A 21,416-nucleotide genomic window follows, 5' to 3' on the forward strand; every position below is an offset into this window, starting at 1 on the left:
CACCAATCACCACATTTCCATTATTGTTAAACTTTAACCAATACTCGAGCACTCTTCGGTTGTGGTTTTTGCATTATTTACCTCACCTACTTTTTACCACTGACTTTTATTGGGGTGTTTTAATTATTCTGGCTTTCATCATAATGAGCAATTAGCAATTGAAAGATGAAAAACAATCATTTAGAGCTGCGAATGGTTGGGGGAGGGGAGAGGAAGTTTCATTGGGCATTGCATAAATCTGTCAATTGCAAAAGTTGAACGCGCCGGGATACGTTTGTGGGACCCAGGGAACATGGCTTGGATTATTGTCGGAGGCGAGCGGTCGAGTGCCGGGGCAAAGTTCATTTAAAAGTCGAGAGGACAAATGAATGAATAAAAGGAGCAAGGAGGCAACGAAATGAGCAAGAAAAGAATCCACTAGAATATTATAAGTGCAATTCCCTGGGTCAGGAGCTCGGCGCACTTTGGCTACTTCACGTAGCCTTAGTTGGCTCCTTCATTCCGGATCCTGGCTCCTCCAGATTCCTCGGGCATGACATTTGCGTAGGTAGCGAGAGTGTTTCAACGAAAAGTTTCTCTCTCCCTTACCGCCGCTGGTGCTCCAAGGACCAAGGACTAAGGAGCCCGGCGGCGTTCAAATTGAAAAACATAAATCACTCAAGCAGAAGTTGCTGCCAGCGACTTAGTAGTAGTAGAAGTCGTAGTAGTATGTAGTAGTAGCCCCGGCTTTGTGTGAATAATTTCGTATTAAAGTTAAATTGAAAGTGTGTAGCAATTTGTTAAAGACAAAAGTCAGTTTAGCTGCAAGGAGGGCATAAAAACGTCGAGCGAGCGGATAGGCCACAAAGTTCAGACAGGAGGAAGGAATCCAGCCAAAATCCCATTGCAAATAGTTCTAAGGCGCTTTATTTTAAAATTAATTTTGCATACCACTCTATGCTGCTGCCATGCTGAAGCTCTGTGAGCATATACGACCATAGTTATATAGTGCGAGACGGCTCTTGCCAAGTTTTACGACTCCACAGACAGAGGCTCCTCGACTGCTCGGCTCCACGCTAATCTCCAGCTGCCATGTTATTGCACTTGTTGGCAAAGTTTTTCAAAAAGTGATTTTGTCAGGGGTTTGGCGGCTGGGGTCGCTTTCTCCTCTCGGGCTAAAAACTTTGCAGTATGTTTCTTGGTTTTTAATTACAACAAATTCGACTTGTTATGCCAAAAAGTTAGCAGGGATTCCAGGGCACGTACGCAAGTGTGACTAAAAGAAATTAACGTCATTATGTTTTGTAACTGCTCATATCACGTGCTAACCGCATCTCACCGATCTCCCCTTTGGTTTTGACAAGCAAATAATTTGATTAAATTTACATATATGTGTGTGTTGTTTTACTTTTGCACAATTCGAACACGAAAACCAACTCTCAAAAATTATGACAGAACCGCACAAAGTCTGGCGTCGACAATGCCACATGCCCCCAGCAAAATACCCAAACAGAAGTTGAAAGCGAAACAGATTGAGTCGTCTCTTCCTACTCCCACGGCACTTGATCCGCCCAAGCCCTCGCTGCTGCCCAAGCCAAAGGTCAAGGTTGTCATTCCACCAGCACTGCAACAGCGTCTTAAGCAGCAGCAGGTGCAGCAGCAGCAGCAACAACACCAACAATCCCAGCCCGAAGAGCCCTCAATTCCGGAGGAGGAATATCACCAGCAGCCGGAGCCGGATTCGCCATCCGCCGCAGGAGGCAGTCGCATACCCGTAAGAACCCTAAAAGCCGAGCGCCGCGCCTTGACCTTGGCAGCCCGCCAATCCGGACTTAGTGTAGAGGAGTATCTGAAGCGACTGGAGACCCAGGATGATAAAGAGTCCCCGGCTTCGCCCACAACGCCCACTGGCAAAAGCCGTTCCATGATTAAGTAAGTTGAATGCGTGACGGTCAACGAGTTGACATGCGTGCAGAAGGTCCAGGTCCATGCCCAGGCCCCCGAAAGGTCACAGGTCAAGTGTGGTCCAAATGTGAGCGTGCGAAATGCCAGAGACTAGCCCCTGGTCTAGGTTTGAGTATATAGAACACCCACACCAAATGCACCCACTCACGCGAGGCAATACGAACAGCTCTCAATGTTTCCGTATATGTATAAATCATTGTATAAATCTATATGTCGATTGGAACACCTACTTTTACATCTTTGTTTTTAGTTAGCGGTGTCTGTCTTAGCCACACCCACTTTTTCCTTCTCTGTCTGTATATACAATAGTCATATCTTGTAATTAGTTTTGCTTAAGCCGGAGTTCAGATTGAGTATCAGTTGCCCATACATCTTAAGTGGATGATATATATGCTAACCAATTGATTCTCGCCCATTTAGTGCTGAGAAGCGCGCCTCCTGGCGGGCAGCTCGTCTTCGATCACTGGAACAGGGTGCCGTGGAGGCACAAGATGTGATCAAGAATATGCGCAAGATGACCGACGATCTGATCACCCACGAATCCAGGGCCAGCGAGGTAAGTTCTCGAGCCGGGGTGAACACCTCGAAAACTAACCAAACCCATAGCCAAATCCAAAAACCATACACATTAACTTGCGCCCGATGAGATGGAGGAATGGCCCGAAATTTGCCTGCGAACATAACCAAAAACGAGCAAATGAACCCACATAGCTACATGGTTTGCTTCACTAACTAACTGCAAGAAATACTAATATCCTTCAGCCTCTCGATTGTAACTAATGAAGATGCAAAATTCAAATTTAAATCGCAATCGAGATATCGGGATCGGCAAATGTGTATCCCTAAGGGAATGAAAATTGGAAACCCCTGAAATTGAAATCTATACCCCTACCTAATACGTTGCTCACCCATTTCTCTATCTCTCTTATTTATTGTCTACCCACTAATCAGGCTCAGCCGAAAATAGTCTTTCCTAAAATTGCCATAAAATCGAGCGACGGTCCAGTCATTGTGCGCGAACGCGAGAAAATCCTCGATGAGAAGATTGTGCGCCGCACTGAGGAGGTGGCATGCCCCATTACGGGGCGACCTCAACTGCGCACCGTCGAGTACATTGAGAAAATCATCGAGACGGAGGTTAGAGCCAGCAAATCAAATTCAAACCAGCAATTACTGTATTATATATCAATTGGCACCAATTTGAGTTTCGTTTGAGCATTATTATGGGTTGCATAGCGTCCTAGACACATTATATATATATATATACCTAATTATCGGTTTCTGTTGCCGTTTATTGTGTGTGTTTTGTATCCCTGCAATTGTAGCCATTTAAGCTGTAGCGTTCCTCCTTGTAGTCCGTATTTCCGGTTGCACATTAAGTACATTTTATGCACCCACATCTATATAAAGCACTCGCCTTTATGTCTCTCATTGTACAAAGCAAACATCTCGCGAAAAATTCCCGGCATCGTCTTAATTATTTTATAGAGCTCATAATTTTTATGGTCTGTTAAAAATGTCTGTTCGTCTGTCTGTCCGTTCGTTGGGTTTTCTCCGATTTTCTTGGTTTTTCATTTCTGGAAAGTTTGTCCAACTGCGCGCCACGTTGAGTAAAACAAATTTTAATATCCTTGAAGCACTCAGTTGCCAAGGGGATTTTGTTGACATTTGCCAGGCTTACGCGACCAGGTGCTCCACGCTACCGCCGACCAAGCTCCGGCTGAAGTGCAGCGCATAAAAAGGACAATAAGCCACTTTTGCGAGCCACCTACGCGAAAAGGTTTTCGCGTTTCGAATGCGAAGCGCGCGAGCGGCCAAAAATGATTTCCAGTTATTGTTCGGCATTTAAGTGTCGCGGTTTTTTAAGGTCGAACCCTCGAAAGAGTTTCATTGTCTGTTTTTAGGGTTTGTTGTTGTCACGTGTCTATAAAGCTATAACGACTCAGTCGACCGTCATTTGGCTCTTGATTCTGGATACAATTTTTAGTATGCGAACGCATTATAATGACGCGCTGCTTTTTTATGGCCGAGTCCATTAAAATTAAGGCAAAAGTTTTTTGTTTTTTTGTTTGCTGCTTGCTCGCAGGGGTAGCCGAGTTTTAATGAGTTTCAAAATATATACTTATAAAAGGAATGCAAATAAAAACAAACAAACAAACCAGGCTAAATCGCTAAGAATTTTATGCGCTATTGTTATTCTACGGGCACGTGTTTCGGCCAGGTTTTTTTTTTTTGGCATTTTATTTCAATTTGCCAACGGAAGAAAGGAAGTGCCATCAGAAACAAGCCAAAAGAATGTCAACGACATGAAAGAAGGCCTTCTGGCTAGCAAACTGCAGTTGCATCACAGTTCCGTGTGGAACTGCAAGCGAAGCTTTAGCAGTATCTGATTCTGAATCCGAATCTGGATGTGGTTTCATTCTGGTAATTCGAGTGCAAAAAACTTGCCTGCAGGGCAAAAGAGACGAAGACCCGAGCCTCCTGTCCGGAGGCTGACCCCGTTGCATTGAATTCGCCGCAGGATGTCGCCGGAGCAGCAGGCTCTGTTCTCGGATTGCCTGTCAGCTGCAGTTTAGTTTCGGCTTATCGTCTCGGCCGGGATTCTTGTGTGCTAGAATCCCCCGCCCCAGGACCAGATGAAAATGCAGGCAATTTTCTTTTTTAGTCGTTTGTCAATTTGCCTCATATCACGTATACGACTAGGCTGCCCCCGAGCGTGCTAGCTTCTCAAAATTCGCCCAGGTCGTGATCGGATCAACTAAAACTTTAAAAATGTTGCACGTTCACTACACACACCCACCCACCCATAATTACTAACGTTAACTAACACCTGTACCCATATGCATGCGTAGCCCTCACCATCTGTTTTTAATGCATCACTCCTTTTGGCCTGGCTCACATCTCAGTTCACCCGTCAAGCTGTTCGTTTTCCACCTGGCTGTATAAATTAGCTTTAAGCGCTTTAAGTGGGACACACATCTCTGGTTGCGGTGCCTGCTTTTTGCCATCTGCTTTCTTGGCCTTGCTTCCATTAGTAGTTAGTGTGCTGGCAAACCGAATGCACAACGTATCCGCCTCATCTACACTTAGGTGGAGACCTGCAAGGAGCGAATTATATCCTTGGAGCTGCAGGTGCCCGAAACGGAGGACGAGGGCAAGCTAGATGACACGCAACCGCCGCTGGAACTCGAGGCGGATGACTTCCAGGACGACGAAGATGATGACGACGACGATGATGATGAAGATGACTTCGAGGATGAAGATGAGGAGGAGGACACCGCCTCCATTGTGACCGTGCAGGCGAACAATGAGAAGCTATTCCTGCGCCACGATTCTGATACCTATGGTCCGTCGTCCATTGAAAGTGTTGCATCCGGCAAGGTGCGCATCAAGCCCACGCCGTTGTCCCTTCACCAAACTCTGGCCAAGGAGACCACAATTGTGGAGGTGCTGAATCCCGTCATCGGAGGCGATGGCAGTGCCCGCACCATTCACGTGAGCGGTGGCCTGCCCTTCGATGAGGACGCTTTCGAGCAGGGCGCCGTGGCCGTGCTGCGCAGCGAAACTTTCGTCTTGCCAGGAGCCGCCGGCGGTGGTAGGTCTGAGTTGTCATTAAACGCTAAAATGAAAACCGTGCTCGAGGAGCTGCTGGAGAACGAGCGCGTCAAATTGAATTTGCAAAAGAGCCTCGAGGGTGAGGAGGGGGAGGACGACGACGATGAGGATGAGAATGGTAGTGCTTATGGCGACGCGCGGGACGAAGAGGAGAGCGCCTATGGCGATGCCATTGACGATGTAGTTGACTTTGGCAGCGCCACGGTCACGAGCCGCGCAGCTAATGATAAGGACGATGTCAAGAACGGGAATCAGCAGCTCCTCGAGGAGCTGATTAAGGACAGCAACCGCAACACAATCATTGCTAAATTGGCGGGCCAATTGTCAGACGATGATGAGGAGGATGACGACGAGGAGGAGAGCAGTGACTCTTCGGACGACGATAGCGATGACTCCGACGAAGAGGACAACGCACAGCAGCAGCTGAATGTCACCTATGTGCAGGGCGCTCAGGTAATCGAGAATCTTAATACACTGGCCACGGGCGGAAAGCTACAAAAGTCGCAGACCTACACGGCCATCAAGCAAGCAGAGGAGCCAAAGGAGGAGGACACGAAACTGGAGGAGGATCCATCCGCGGAGAAGCCTTGCGGAGCTGATACCCTGGCCAAGCTGCAGGCCGAGCAACGCGCCCTGGCCGAGATCTCAAAGCAGTTGCGCAAGTCTGTGGAGGATTTGCTCAGCGCCGATGGCGAGACGGTGGTGGAAACTCAGAGGACTTACACTTTGCCCGCTCCCAGCGATAGTTCAGCGGTGGTCACGGTCACCGAGGTGGTCAAGAAGCAGAAGAAAAAGAAGAGCGAAACTGGGGAGGAGCTTTTCAATCGCCTGCTAAACGCCGCAGAGTCGGAACGTCAGGTTTTCGACCGACAGCAGGGTGAGACCATCACAACCACCACCACGACCACAGAGGCTGTGAGCTCGGAGGACAACGAGCCGAGTACCAGTGTGGTGACCACCACGCGGACTGTGTCCAATATTGTGACCAGCGGCATTCCCAGGCCAGAAACCAGCAAGCAGAACAACCGCAGTAGCAGCAGCAGCAACAGCAACAGCAGCAATAATAACCGCAACAAGAACAAGCGAAAGGGCAAAAAGAAGTAGAGGATATCCGGCAGCAGCTGTAAGGAAATGGGCTGAAGTGTTGAGGTTGCATATACGCCGTGTGGTGGGTATGGGTTCGAGTATGAGTATGTGATCCGAGTGAATCCTTACACGCACAACCTTCCGCACAAACACTCACTACCCACCTACCCACACACACAGAAACACACATATCAGCGTGTTAGAGGGCTCGTTGTCATCTCTCTATATTAGAACTACTAATTGTATACATATGTATATTATGTATTTACGATATTCGCATATGTATTGATAATTTTAATTAATTGTGCAAATAATGTGTCCCCTGCATTTACAAAATCCCATTTGTTACTAATCATCAAAGTGTACGCATTAAAACAAAATATTTTCATTGCAAATTAAAAACAAATCGAATTGCCAAATGAGATATTGCAAGAATTTAACTGAAAATTTAATGTTGTGCAGCAACCGCAAAGAAACGACAACAACACAAATCGCCACACTGAGCCCATCAGAATTAATACGACAACATCATCGGACAAAAAAAAAAGGGAAACAAAAATCTTATTTAATTGAATTAAATAATTTCATTTTGTTTGCATTTACTATCATTTGCATACTGCATCTGGTTTTTCTCCCTCATTGTGTTTTTCCAAATGGGCCTTGCTTATTTTCCACAAATTAAATTTACGTTTTATGTTCTAGCACAAAAAGTAGGAGCAATCCCAAATCCGTGCCCAGCAGCCGGCCGAAGTATCCACGATGATTCTTCACGAGAACCATTTATAAACTTTAAGCATTCCCGACTGCCCGAGATTTTCGGGCACACTGTTTTTAGTTTTAGTCAATAAGCAAACTAAACCCGCAACTAAATCAAACTAGATTCGAAACGAAACAGCGAGAGCCGAGAACATAAATCAAATAATCGTAAATAATAATAATAATAATAGTTAGCAGTGTGTAAGAGCGTCCAGTTGTAATCCGTAGTATGTAACACATGGCATAAGCACAACTATGACAAATGTCCTATGGCGATTTCAGTTTCCACTTTTATACAAATGTAAAAATATTTACAAGCAATTTTATGTAATACCTATATGATATTTAGTGTGTAAACTCGTCTTTTTATGAAAACGAAAGCAAATGCCGCAAAACGAATGAAAATAAACAAATTGTATGCATTTTTATTTGAAAAACAAAAAAAAAAATGTGTGTACATTTAATTTGCTGGGAGGATTTCGACCTATTGGGCGATGGTTTATGGCTTCTGAATGTGGATTTATCTGTCATCGTTTTTGCGTGGGCGTGTGTAATTACGTCAACTGGATTTTCTGGAAATAATCCATAGCTATAATAGACAGCGCTGCTATTTATGTGCCGCTTCAAATTGTGTAAAAAGGCTGAGACTCAGCTGAAATGCTGGGTAGGTTATATATAAAGCACGACAGGTAAGTTACTTTAGCCGTTCACTCAGAGAAATGTTGACTCGACATAAATATTATTTAATGCTGTTCTCTTCCTAAAGATGATAGTTTTAAGGATAGTTTGCGCTGCTACCACCTCTCTATCTGAACTTTCTCTGAGTGTATTTATGATTGCGTTGAGCATAAAAATGTGAAATATTGTTAAAGCCGAGACATTAAACGACCGGCTCGGCATTTATTTATGCGGCGCACAACACGGAGCATACACGTCCCGTGTTCCTGTGACGCAGCGGAAGAGGCTGCCACGCCGTGATGGAAGATACGGCGGCAAAGATACGGGACTAGAACCTGGTTCTGCAACTAGGACGCTCAACAAACGTCTTCCGACACGGCCTGTTGAGACAGTGAAATAGATAGACAGCTGCCAGGTCCGATGGAAAGCGAGGGGGTGGGTTGGGGCAGTTGCTAATGTGAAAATCGTTAGAATTCGCTCAGTACGTAGAACTTTTCACCGGAATCGCCAGGCTCACGTTCCCTGTTTGCTGCAGTGTGCATAATACGATTTAGAGTGCGCAGCATATGGGGCAGATACTTACATCGGTATGCACTTGCGTCAGCATCTTAAATATTTCATGCCCACCAATCGAATTAAGCCCTGCTGCTGAATGCTCCCGCTGATGTAGATGTTGCATGTTGCAAGTGTAATGATGTTGCTGTTGCTGCTACTGCTGTGCCTGAAGAAGACAAATGAATGCGTCGCTGGCGGTCCCATGTCGGCGCCCTTGACCGCCCGCCGCCTTTTTCACGCTCTCCTGGCCAGGATGCACATTTGCATTCTGCATTTCACTGGCCAGCTATCCAGCTTTCAAGTGCAGGATCCACTGCAGCGACGATGGCGACGCTAATGCAGATGCAGCAGCAGCAGTAGCAACCCCAACAGTAATATCCCAACCAGCAGCGGCAATGCGCATTAATCAAAATCTCATCTTCGTGGGTGGCAGTCGCACAAATACAAACATCCACACAAATAGGGGCCACGTTGTTGTTTACGTGTCCGCAGAGCAATGGAAAACAAAAACAGTTTGTCATATTTTAATACACTCCAGTGGTCCGGCAATGCAGCAGCATACAGGCGGCGCTGTCGTGGCCAAAAATCCAGCCAATTGTCGTCCCCTGTCACATTTAATAGGATTATGCTTGGTTAAACACAAATATCCTTGGACACACACACACACACACATACACTCGCACACAAATAGTCGCACCATGGGTGACACATAAATTTACAGCGTTGGCTGTTTGAAATTTTTCACATTACACACATAAATCCTGCAAAGATGGTCGTCGAAACCTCTTGAAAAATGTCCACTGTTTGTTTATACAGCCCCGCACATATGCTACATACATACATACGCCATGCCGGCAGGTATGGAAGCTCGTGTGTGGCCAGGTGAGAAGAGGTCCTGGTCCTTGGTCCTTGCTTCTTGGTCCTTGGGCGCGTGCTCGGCGAGCTATTTGCCGCCGCCCGTAGCTGAGTTATCTGGCAAATAATGGAACGTGCTGTGCAGATGATGCGTTTTCATAAATTTTAAATAAGCACAGCAGCTGGCACAGGACTCCCAGATCCCAGAACACCAGCCAATCCTTTGGACCAGCTGAGCGACGGCAAAAGAGTAAGTAAACGAGTGGGACAGAGTGCCTAGAAGACAATGGAGGACACACTGTGCTGGTGCATAATATCAAATTTTATTCGAAAGTTTAGTTGCGTTTGCTTAACGCCCAGCTCTTAAGTTGGCTGATTCATTTATCAAGCACTTTATCAGCTGCAATCGGTGAGAATGCAGGCTCCGACGGACAATAAAATATCCACAGAGGGCGATATTAGATTTGCCAGCAGAGTTGCACGGAGGAAATTTCAGAATTTCATATCGAGTCATCAATTAAATAGGTTTGCAACCATAAAAGCTCTTACCATCATAAATCCGCCAAAAGTTTCATAAAACTATATGTTATAAAAGAGCTCTTAAATAATCATTAATCATTATTATGGACATTTAATTAAAGTAATCCCCTTATATAGTTTCTAAACTTAACGCATATTATATTAACTATACTTTGTTGTGCTTTTTTTGCCCAAGTGTGTCAAGTTTATCCAGCAATGAGTTACTCTCCGTCCGGGAAACTCGTCAAAGGGCCATTGGAGCTGGGACAATGAGTGGATAGCTTGCAGATGGGCTGATGGGCTTTGTCTAGCCCATAAAAATGCATGGCCCGCATTGCAATTTTGATTGCGCTGCCCCCGTTGGCGAAAGGGACTTGTTGTTGTGCTGCTCCTTCAGCCTGTTGCTGTGCGTTCGGAAAATGCGGAAAATGGTTGAAGTGCGCATGCGCTGGAAGCGGGACGCAAACTGTTGCAGTTGCGAGTACAAAACATTGCCCCTTCGAGGGCCATTTTATCCGCTGCCTTATCCAGTCTAAGGCTTTAATAGTTGTTTGCGTGGGGCAGGTCCCCCAAAAGGGACGTTTCGCTCGGCAGCTCGTCTTCGTCGCCTTTCGACTGGAAGCCTATGCAAAGTTCGCATTTTGTTTCTTCGCTGCCTGGAATGTGGGTATTTGGGCTGGCTTTAGAGCTGCTTCTGCTGCTGCTGGCCCAGCTAACTCCGCCACCCCCTGAAAGCATAACACAAAAAAAAAGCAGGGGAATAGAAACCACCAAAGCCCTGAGGCCTTACCATCTTTTTTTTTTTTGTTTGCCTGTCCTGGCGCTGTTCCTCTTTTTCGCACCACTGCGGCAGTGGCTGCTTTGCAATTGCAATTTTCAAGGATATGCTTGAAGCAGATTTATATGGAGGGCTCAGTACGTGCGGAATTTATTAATGCCGCCCTGGAGAAGCTACCCCGTTTTTTCGTTGTGTTTTTTTTTTCGACTTTGCCATCATTAGCTGGAGCAACAATGATGCCACCCACCGCCCAATCAACTTGCCAAATGTTACGTAAGGTGAGTAAGCAGCACATCGAAGTTCTCACATTAATAATGAGCTGCGTGTGTTTTGTTCAGGTGAGAGTGGTGGCAAAATTTGAATCGTGTGCTTTTGGTGCATTTTCTATTACGAGATTTCCGACTTCTGCTCCTTCAGAAACGCAAATGGAAACAGACACCACGGCACACCTCGTGTTTGTTTGCCAGGCCCACTCCGCGAACTTTGGCTCCCAATTCCGGACTGGAGATGGCAGTTGATGGGCCGCTTTGCCGGGAAAAACAGCGCTCACGTACGCGCATTAACGAACTTCGGTGCTTAAAGTGCAGTCGAAGGCGAGAGAAAACAAACAAACGCCAACAAACGAAACCCACAGCTCTTCTCGCCGTAAAAGTTTATCCCTGTTTGTGCAGTTGCCAAGCATGCTCCATCTCCCCGTGGTAATGAGCTCCGGGTCCAAGAAGGAACGCCAGGTGGCGAGACTAGTGTCCATGGTTTAGCATAATTTATTCCTCGAAAGTTAAAACCATCGCTTTCAGTTGCAGCCAAAGGTTCCGTCCAGAAGGTATTATAGGGAAGCGTATTGAGTTCCCTCGATTAATTTTCCATCCAACCTGACTGCCGTTAATTAATTTCCATACATGCTGCATATGGTTAAGATAGTCGCAGGAAGAATCCTTGCAAGCTGACTGCCATGCCGGCACTTCATCAACGGTGCAGGCGGAAAAATCTGTTAAATTGAATGGTTTTCAGCTTTACGAACAGGACACTTCCATTCTCAATTTGCATACATTTTGATTGTGATTATCCCGGGCCACTGATTTAAATGCGGACGGATAAGGATGTGGCTCGACGCGGGCGACACAGGCGTCGAAGCGAACACAAAGGATAATGCCTCCTCGACGGGCTGCATGTGGCATATGGACCGCTGGCTGCACCAGCTCATTAATAAACACGGTGTCCTGGCTACAGTAACAACTACAAGTGCGCCTGCATATATACATTCGCCGGCAAACGCAATTCCGCGGCTTGTTTGCCGCTTTTCCTCATCCGCCAACGATGATGAGCTTGTGGTCAGATGGTCCATTTCAGGCTCATTGTTTTCCATCGGTTAATGTCCAGCCTGTTTTTAAATCGCCCGAATAAAGTGTATGTATGCCAGGCGCCAGTATACATAACTACATATTTTTAAATTCCTTTTTAATTAAAATAGCATTAACCGAGTGTGAATCGAACACATGTAGTGCAAGTGAAACGCACCCACTGATGGGCCAATGTAATTATTGCGCGCTTTTAAACATTAAGTTATGCAAGCTATTTTGCTACTGAGCTTAATCGAATAGTTTATTACTGTTTCAGAAGTTATTGTAATAAACTGCGAAAAATTAAAAATTAATTTTTTAAAAGGTTTTAAGCGATAGCTTCAATATATCTCTGTATGCATTCTGATACAAAATGCAAATAGAAATGCTGATTGCTATCGGCAAAGCCATCCTTGAGTGTCCTTGCTGAACGGTGGCATTCAGAGCCGGAGAAATGAACCCGCGATGGAGGGCCGATAGCCTGCTGCTTTCATTTCTCATCATCGCAGCCAGCTCAGAAACTCAGCAGCTTTCAGCAGGGCTTGCTGTCTGTTACAGCCGCAGTAGCAACAACTTAACTGCACTCAACATTAGTTTGTTATCAACGCTCGATTGCTGCGGAAAATTGAAAAATATTGTCGCAGAGCGCAGAGTGCAGAGTGCAGGATGCAGGATGCGGGATGCGTGATGCAGGATGTTGGCTCTGGGGTGGAGCATCTGCTGCTTCATCAGCGCCTCCTGCTGCTCCGCCATCCTAATGATGGATTGCGCTGAAAGTGTCTTAAGCTCACACGCGCGCACTCTTCAAATAAAAGTTTTCAAATGTCGCCTATGCAGGCGCATAGAGAAAATTGTCTAACCCAAAAATATAAAAAAAAGGAATCCCAAGCCCCCCGCTCCGCAACCTTGCTCCATTTTGAAACTTAAAACTTTGCTTTTGATTTTGCATGAGTCCTCGTTGTCGCTGTCGTCTCTAAAACTATTTGGGTTGTGCTGTGCGGGCTGCTGGCTGATAAAGCGCAACCATTTCTGCCTTTAAGTGCACTTTAGTTGTGGAATTTTGCGTTACAATATAAATCATCTTGATCGAGCGACGGCAAGTGTCCGTTCGAATATTAAAGCGGGTGCTTTAAAATCGAATTTAAGCGATGCATTTCCAGTTGCAACAGCTGTTGCAGACAGATAAAGGAGTCGGAGTAAAAAATCGTTCAATATTTCTCTAGGCAACCGTTTGGCAATGCGGCACATATGTATGAGTTATACTTATATATTTTATAGATTTAACCGCTCCTCGAGCGTTGGTTGTGCTAATTGAAGTTGTCAAAAATATATTGCTGCCGTGGGTTATGACATGTTTGTCAAAGAAACATGGTTGTTAAACAAAGTTGTTAATTAATTGCATCGTTGTGGCAGGTGAATGGACAACTTGTTGCACTCAGCCTCTCAAAATGTCCCAGTCGTTTGTCAACTCTGCTTTCGGCAGACACGCTAATGTGGTCAATGCCAACTGTTGCCACTGTGCCAGCTGGCCAAAACGGCAGAATGGCGAGATGGCAGGATGCAGCCGGAATGACTCTATAAATGCATCTCTGCATTCGTCCCTCCACCCTGCCCAATAAAATTCAAGTGCATGCTTCGCTGGCAGTGTTCCAAAACGAAGGCGATGGCGTCGATGGGGCAAGTGGAACGGGAACTGGAACGCGGCAATGGCGAACGGAAACGGAAGCGCGCAAAAAAAAAATTACGACTGCAAAATGGCGATGGGGCTGGCGGCAGGCGGCAGGCGGCAGGCGACAGAACCAGGATCCAAGAACCACTAAGTGGCAAAACATGAACAAAAACTTTGTCCGTTCTGCGGCCGCCGACAAGTTGAAACTAATGACAATTTTGTTGTAATTAGTTGCGGCTTTGCCGTAAACCAGCAAATGCGACGGCAACAAATAAGTTGTCAGCGGACTTAACTTAAGCAATTTTCATAGTTCTCATCGTCGTCGCCGTTGTCGGCGTTGTGGTCGTTCTGGCAAATCTTTTAGCTCAAATTTGTCGGAAATGAGATTCATTTGTTTCTCTTGTCGAGATTGTTTGAGTAGAAAAGATTGTTGCGTGGGCGTATCCATTTACCCGATTGCAGATTACACACAAGGCCACCGGCTGCCAGATATTTCCAGAGGTTTGTTTCTCACCCAGCCAGCTTGGCTTTTAATTATTTAAAATTGCAGGACTGCAGCTGCTGCTGACGTGTCCTGCGGGAGGATATACACGTGCAATCGCACACACACCCACACACAGGTGTGCAGTGCAGGACCACAAAATATTCGCAACAGCATACGAGCTGACTTAGCACTTTGGGGTGGAGGCTAAAAATTGCATTTCATAAATTCTGGCAATTAGGAGCTGTCCGAAAGGCAGGACGTGGAATGTTGGCGTTACGCAAGGACACACCCAATAACGGCCAATTGAGGCGCATCCTGCTGGCAAGAGGACCGCTCAAATGACCTACTCTGAATTGTAAATTCAATCCATACTATATCTGAATGTGCCAGCATTTTCGCACCGTAAATACGCACATTGTAAATTTTATCGAGCGGATTGTGTGGGTGGGTTGGTTCGGTTCGGTTCTGCTCGTTTCGGTTGTAAAACAATCCAGGGAGGTGGGTGCAAAATCTTTATGTGCCGCGCAGCGTCTTTATTTTATGCACCGCAAGTGAGAAGTGCGATTGTGCGGGCTGTGCCGCCCACATGCCAAAAGGAGCTCGTTGGAGCAGCGATTCCTGATTTCATTTATTTGCACTGGGGGCACACAGAAGGATGTACCGAGCTCACGTCCTGCGCCGCTGACAGGTCCTTTGGGCGGGGTAACTGTCATCGCAAATTGATGATGCGCAGCGGGCAAATGAAATATTCGAACGACTGCAAAGTGACGTTCGGGGCGTGGCCAGTCGAATTCCATTGCGGTCACTCGGCGTCTAATCAACATTTAATTGTAGTTCTTGCCCGACATTTCATGACTTTTATGCCCTTGCACACACAAATATTTTTGGGGAGTAAATACAATATTTCCTGTTTTCGGGCGGGGGCATTTGCATTCGGTGGGAGTGGTGGTCAAGTGGGACGTGGTAGGTGGGGCATCATTTGCATATCATAAAAATTCATGCCATAGCTTTTTTTGTTTACTTTTTAAATTGAGCAACCGCAAAAGTTTTGCGTTGCATTAAGAGCAGCAAGTGGAATTCATACTCCCCATCCAGCTCCATTTCTCATGCCACATCCACGTATTCCTGCTCGAAATCGCATAGGGATTCACATTGGAATTAGATTCGGCTTGGCAGCGCACGGGAAGAAAAATCTGGTAAAATTGTAAGTATAGGCATACTTTGCAGTTATTTGCTTAAAAAATTAACATCACAAATCGCTGGCTTGGTAATCCTTTGAAAACATATTGATGAGATATTCGAAATGAATATTTTTATCCATTTCTCAGCAAAACAAATTTAAAATGGCAATTTTTTTTAACACACAACTGCTCCAATTTTCACGCCCATTGTGTTTCGATCAAAAATCAATATGACATTTATGGACTGCCAAGAAGAGGCAATTCGTGAATATTCAAATTGGCCTTGTTGTTTTAAGCTGTGTGTTTTTCTGGCTGTGTGGCATTTTCGCTACAATATTTTCGAGAGAACTTTGCTTCGATTTTTCGGCTGCTTCGGGGATGCTCGTACTGTAAGTCCTGCCGGACGAGTCCTTTGGCCGGCGGTGTAGTGGTCCTGCTGCTGTGTCTCACAATGTGCTGGCCATGTCTGCATATAAATTACGCCGACTTGTAGTTGTTCTTTCTCTTCACGTCTCAGTTTGTCTTGTTCGGCCCGGCACGCACATAAAATACATCAATGTGTCTGTGTAACTCGAGTGAAGAAGCCGGGACATTTCAAGTCCTTCCACACTGTTCGCTCCGTCGTCCTTCAGCTGGCCCACTGTGCAGTATCCAAGTCTCCACTTGCAGTTTTGATTTAGTGCTCTTACGGCCAGCTCGTAGTTGGCTTTGTCGCTCTTGCTGCGCAACTTTAAGCCACTGCGGAGTTGAATTTCACGTCAGTCTGAACTTAATGATACCTTCCGTGTTTTTGTTTCTCGTTTCCGTCCTTTTGCCTGCCCAGCCAGGACAATGACATCCACTCACCCGAGTGCCCTTTGCTACGTGTGTGTCCAGGAGCAGCGCCGTTGAAATACTGTTTATTTACCCAATTAACGATAATTGCTTGGATCAATAAATTTATATTTGCCGAACGCGCCACGAAGGCGAAAACCACACATAGACTGCTGGAGTAAAGTGAATTGTTGTCCCAATCCCAGCCAGCAATGTGTCATTATTTCGCCCCCAGGGCACTCTGCCACTGCTACGGCGACATTAATCATGCCTAGAATGGTTGTCGTCGCATGTCTGCGCATTAATAAAGTCATTACCATGTGCCAATCTCTGGGAGACCTTGCTTATCGGCCCAACCAGAAGAGACCCATCAAAGCCAAATGACATCCATTTCGGTACAATCACAGCTGCAATTCGGGGAGTTTGTAATAAATTTTGCAGCGTTTATCTGACGGCTGACAAGCGGAAGCGCCTAAAAGCGGGCAACACTTTTTTAACTGCTTATTAAACTCTCGCGGTCGCATTAGAGTCACGTAGAATGTGAAGAGCTGGCGCTTTAAGCCTAAGTGGCAATTTTACAAAATAGCTGAGCGTAAAACAAATTTCTTTTATGTACTCGCAAATTGCTGGCCAAACTTTTCATATAAATAAATATAAAGGCGAACAATGCGAACGAACACAGTGCGCGAACGTCGAATACAAAGTACAGTATACAGAACACAGAATGCCATCCAGGCCACACTCTCATAACAAGTGTCAATGGTGGGGCGGACACTATAAACATAAAAACGTCTTGCCGCACAAAAAATTTCTTTAAAAACTTTGCGAGGCGTGGCGAAATTGTGGAGCGTGTTTAGAAGCCTGTTATTATTGTTGCCACCGCCGTTGTTACTGCGGTTGCACCGAAAAAAAAGCAGTCTTAAATGACTAAAAATCTGCGAGAAGCTATTAATCGAAAGGTAGTCTGGGAAAAATACCACTTCTTCGATTGCTTAGTCATGCAGCATACTTTCTCACAGCTTAAGAAAGCTAAAAATTTAAAGCTTATCTATGTTGCTTAAGAATATTTTTGCTCAGTGTATTGCTGCTGGGTCGCTTAACGGCAATTGAATGCCGGCCTAAGTGGCAATGTGTGCGAAGGCGTTTTGCTTTTGCAATTTGCAATAACCAAAGCATGGCCATAAAAATATAGTTGCCATCCCAAAAATCGGGGGAAAGTGGCCGCCAAAGAAAGAAAAGGAGAGAGAGAGAAAGAGACAGCTGGAGTGGACCTAGAGTGAGATGGCAGCACAATGAGTTTTTGATTACTTTGAAATTTCTTATTTGCCTTTCAGTAAGCCGGGCGAAAAAAAATTTTCGCCTCGTTATTGTGCAAATATTGATAAGCGTCAGTCACGGCCTGCTGTTGGCCAAATCCGAAATCCAGAATCCGACACCTTCCCACTTTCCTTGCCACATCCATTCTGCCACTTTTATTTGTTTCGCAATCAGACTGCCAAGTGACATTTTGGTGGTTGTTTGTTCAGCGCGGCTTATTGCTGGCCAGATTAGGCCTAGGTTTTCCATCGCAGCACCAGTTTGGATCCGCCGAATGGAACGAAAACAAAGTTTTTTTTTTTTTTTTGTTTCCACCGAAATCCTCAGGCAGTCGATATGCCGGTGGGATAATTAAATAGTTCAGCTTCGACCTGCTGGAAATCATTTCGCAAAATAAGCCAATGCCACTGAAGTTGACAGGCGTTCGCCAAATTGAAGAATTTCTGTGTGTAATAAATTTGAAACGTGACGCGCACGGCGCTAAAGGCAAAACAAATGCGAAGCTTATTGATGGAGAGATATGGTATCTGAGTTGGACGGGATATGAATGTATTCCCATTTCTTTTCCATCACCCACTTGCCGCCCAAAAGTTTGCATGTCAGCGGGTCTGATAGATCTATCACCTGCTCACGTACGCGCCGAACGAAGGTCATTCAATGTTTGTCAAACATGATAACCTTGGCTTATAATTTATGAATTTTCCAATAATAAGCCTGACCAAGTTCATAAATTACACGGCGTCTAAGCTGAAAGTGCCCATTCCCGGTAGCAGCTGCTTTAAGGACATTCGAATCCTGCGAGCACGTGCAACTAGTTTGCTGATTGATTAAACCACGCAACATCGTCTTGAAAGGCCAGCAACTGTATACATACATATATACGTACGTACAAGAGCCAGGACGTTCCAGGAATTGTTATTAGATCGTTTGCTAGTTCGTCCGCCATCGTACTTTCGCAAAGTTGGTTCGCTGCGGATGCTGATTCCGATGGTGATGCTGATGCTGATCTGACGTGGACGGCACACGTGCTAAAGTCACTTTTAACGGAACAACACGGCATCACTTAACGCGCTCCCCGGTCTCGGAACAGCGGTAACCCCCAACCGCCAATCCCCGACCTCTGACCCCGTGACCCCGCCCAGTTCCCAATCCCGAAGCCCATGCCCATTGACTCGGACGTGACAAGTGCGGGCAATGCGCGATATCCCAGCATGGGCCACGATTCCTGCTCATTGTCATGTGCAGCGCATAAAGGGGCGGCTTCGCTGAATGGTGGGCGGGGCCCGGAGGATGTCGAGTGGCGCCCAGGAATATCCAATATGACAGCCCCTGGCGAAGTGAAACCGAAAGTCAAAGCTAAAGCCATTCTTAAAGCATATCAAGTATACGCACTCAGACCTTCGTTTAAGTCAAGCATGCCATAAAATCAAATTCCCAACGTGCTGATGAAATTACTTGCAAAAATATTTAACAACTCGAGTGCGAGCATGCTAAAAATCCCAATTGTTGTCAGCAGGCAAACACTCGTTTTGTCCTGTAGAAACATTAGACAATTGCCGAAATGTACTTGGCCTCCGGCAAGTAACAAGAAAACATTAAGGCATAACCCACTCCCATCCCAAATGAGAAATTGTTTGCCTCAATTAAGCAAGAGCGCTAGCCCACTCATCTGAGCATATTTCACACAACAACCACTCAACGGGGTGCACCTACTACAAAGTAGGTATTATGTAAATATGTTAATTCCCTCTCGGCCCGAAGACAAAGCCTTATGCTCGACCACCGCAGAGGGTCGAGTTCTGGTGACGTTTTCATTAGAAATGCAAATTGGCATGGCGACATCTTCAAGTTCAAGTTGCCGATAAATTTCGAGACGGGACTGGGAAAGCCCAGGTCAGCCAGGTGATAGTTGGATCAACCAGTTTGGACAACTTTAACGAATAAAAGTAGCTGGCTGGCCTCGCTCCATACTTGATTTTCCCTAGTCATTCTACTAAAGATTCATTCCGTTGTGAAACTGCTTTCATTACGTATACGCAGCGTTGGCCCAAATTTATGTCAACCAGCGAGTTGTGAACGGGCGCTATATTTAAGCCTATGTGTTCTTATTTTCTAATTACTATATATATGCATGTTGGCTGCGCCCGGTTCGCTGTGGGCGTGGTGTATCTGTAATTAGTGTTTTGCACACACATATTCATATCAAATGCCGGCATAGTCGCTGCTTAATAAATTAAACGACAATTTGCACTGGGACCGTGCTGTTGCTCGTAAAGAGTCCGGGATCCTGAAAACTGGGACATTAAGCTGGCATTAGGCAGAGGCAGGCCTGCAATTAAAATAAAATGGAGAGCTCAAGCGTCGACGACAATATGCACTATAAGGCAGACAAAAATGTGTTTTTTACTGCGCAGAATGCGTACTAAGGAGACCTCGAAAATAATTTATTGCCTTCTTGTGGGTGCCAAGGATCGCGCAAAAAGCCGCAAATTTATTTGCCGCTCTTATCGCTCTATCCATGTAGAAATAAAGCATAGAGCATATTTTTTTAATATTTTCTATATTTTTTCCTATTGTTGATTTCTTATGCCATTTTCGGCTGATGTGCACAAACAGAAATCTCTTGTATGGCTAACTTTTTAATAAATAATCTCGGCCATTTAGCTGGTTGCAAGCAAAAAATACATAAACACGCAAAATAATAATCAGCATCTGTCGTCGTTGCCGTTTGATTGTCAATACAAAATATTTATATCGCTAACACAATTTGCCAAACAAATTGGCCAGCTCGGCGAAATTTGATTTGATTTATTCCTTTCAGCACTCTCGGATAGGTTTTTTAAAATATTGCGTTTTTTTAGCATAAGCTTTAGTTTAGTTTCCATGGTTTGGTTCGGGTTTTTGCGCTTGAAATAATTGATATCGGCTATTTGCATATCAGATTTAATATATTTGCATATATTTCTTTTGCAAAAGAGAAACGATTTTGCGGCAAGCCAGTCAGCTTTTTGGGTAACATTTTTTGTTTTTTATTTGTCGCCAGGCATGCGGAAATAATTTTGGCAACTAAAACTCGTATCTAGAGAAGAATAGAAACGGTCTGCTCGTAAAAGAGTTCGAAAAGCCGGCAGCTCCAAACATTTTTGCAAAAGAAAGGCTAGAAGCAAACAAACTCGTTTAACTGGGGTTTAACTGGCAAATTTGTCGTTCGTAAATAAAGCTTATGATTTAAGGAAATTACTAATGCTCCAATTTATGGTGAGGCGACAGATTTGATTGGATTTTTGCACCTGAAAGGCACCGCCCGGTTTTGACACCAGCCAGGTGATAGCCGAATAAATTAAATGCACAATTTTATTCGTTTCGACATTCTGGTGGGTGCCAGTACAATGGCAATAAAATAATATAGGGGCAGTCTTGTTGTCTCGAAGAGAGAAAGACTAAAAATAATGGATAAAATAATAAACAGTGTCAGATTTTGTAAATAGATCGATTGACCCAAAAGGCCATTTACATAAAGTGGTGCCAGAAATTCCCTCCCGTAGATGTTTTTTGTCCGCTTGAGCCGTTTTTTTTTTATTTATTTATTGATACGCCAACGTCGTCCGACCGCTATTATCTTCGATTTCGTGCTGGAAACTCTTTTCCCGCGTTTTGACCACTTTTTATGTCGCTGCTGCGTGCATCTTTTATGTGCGTGTGGCGCCCGAGACCTTGAAATTGTGGCTGGGTTGTTTTATTATGCTTACATTTGATTAGTTTGCATATGACATTGCCACCAGCGACTAACTTGGCTGAGATGCTGGCCAATCGGCGAGCCGCAACA

General features: G+C 45.2%; 1 protein-coding gene and 2 long non-coding RNA genes across 10 annotated transcripts in view; all 3 read left to right on the forward strand.

Moving 5' to 3' along the window:
• scrib (scribble) overlaps positions 1-7,839 on the forward strand; it is a 67,702-nt gene extending 59,863 nt beyond the window's left edge. For 3 of the 8 annotated variants that reach the window (NM_001170275.2, NM_001170276.3, NM_001276058.1), the window contains 3 exons: positions 1,435-1,911; positions 2,365-2,500; positions 5,035-7,839. In NM_001170275.2, the coding sequence (NP_001163746.1) occupies positions 1,435-1,911; positions 2,365-2,500; positions 5,035-6,663 (2,242 nt within the window). In that variant the 3' untranslated portion in view covers positions 6,664-7,839. Of the gene's footprint in view, positions 1-1,434; positions 1,912-2,364; positions 2,501-2,895; positions 3,082-5,034 lie in introns of all 8 variants that reach the window. The other 5 variants (NM_001260389.1, NM_001170274.2, NM_001260392.1 and 2 more) reach the window with 4 other exon arrangements.
• Positions 7,840-10,834: 2,995 nt separating this feature from the next.
• lncRNA:CR44951 (long non-coding RNA:CR44951) lies at positions 10,835-12,228 on the forward strand. Its single transcript, NR_125272.1, has 2 exons — positions 10,835-11,064; positions 11,125-12,228. It is a non-coding gene; the product is annotated as a long non-coding RNA:CR44951 (long non-coding RNA).
• A 1,993-nt stretch (positions 12,229-14,221) lies between these two features.
• Positions 14,222-14,667, forward strand: lncRNA:CR45788 (long non-coding RNA:CR45788). Its single transcript, NR_133462.1, has 2 exons — positions 14,222-14,296; positions 14,346-14,667. It is a non-coding gene; the product is annotated as a long non-coding RNA:CR45788 (long non-coding RNA).
• The last annotated feature ends 6,749 nt before the right edge of the window (positions 14,668-21,416 follow it).

The sequence above is a fragment of the Drosophila melanogaster genome, chromosome 3R, assembly GCF_000001215.4.
Source record: "Drosophila melanogaster chromosome 3R".
NCBI classification, from domain to species: domain Eukaryota; kingdom Metazoa; phylum Arthropoda; class Insecta; order Diptera; family Drosophilidae; genus Drosophila; species Drosophila melanogaster.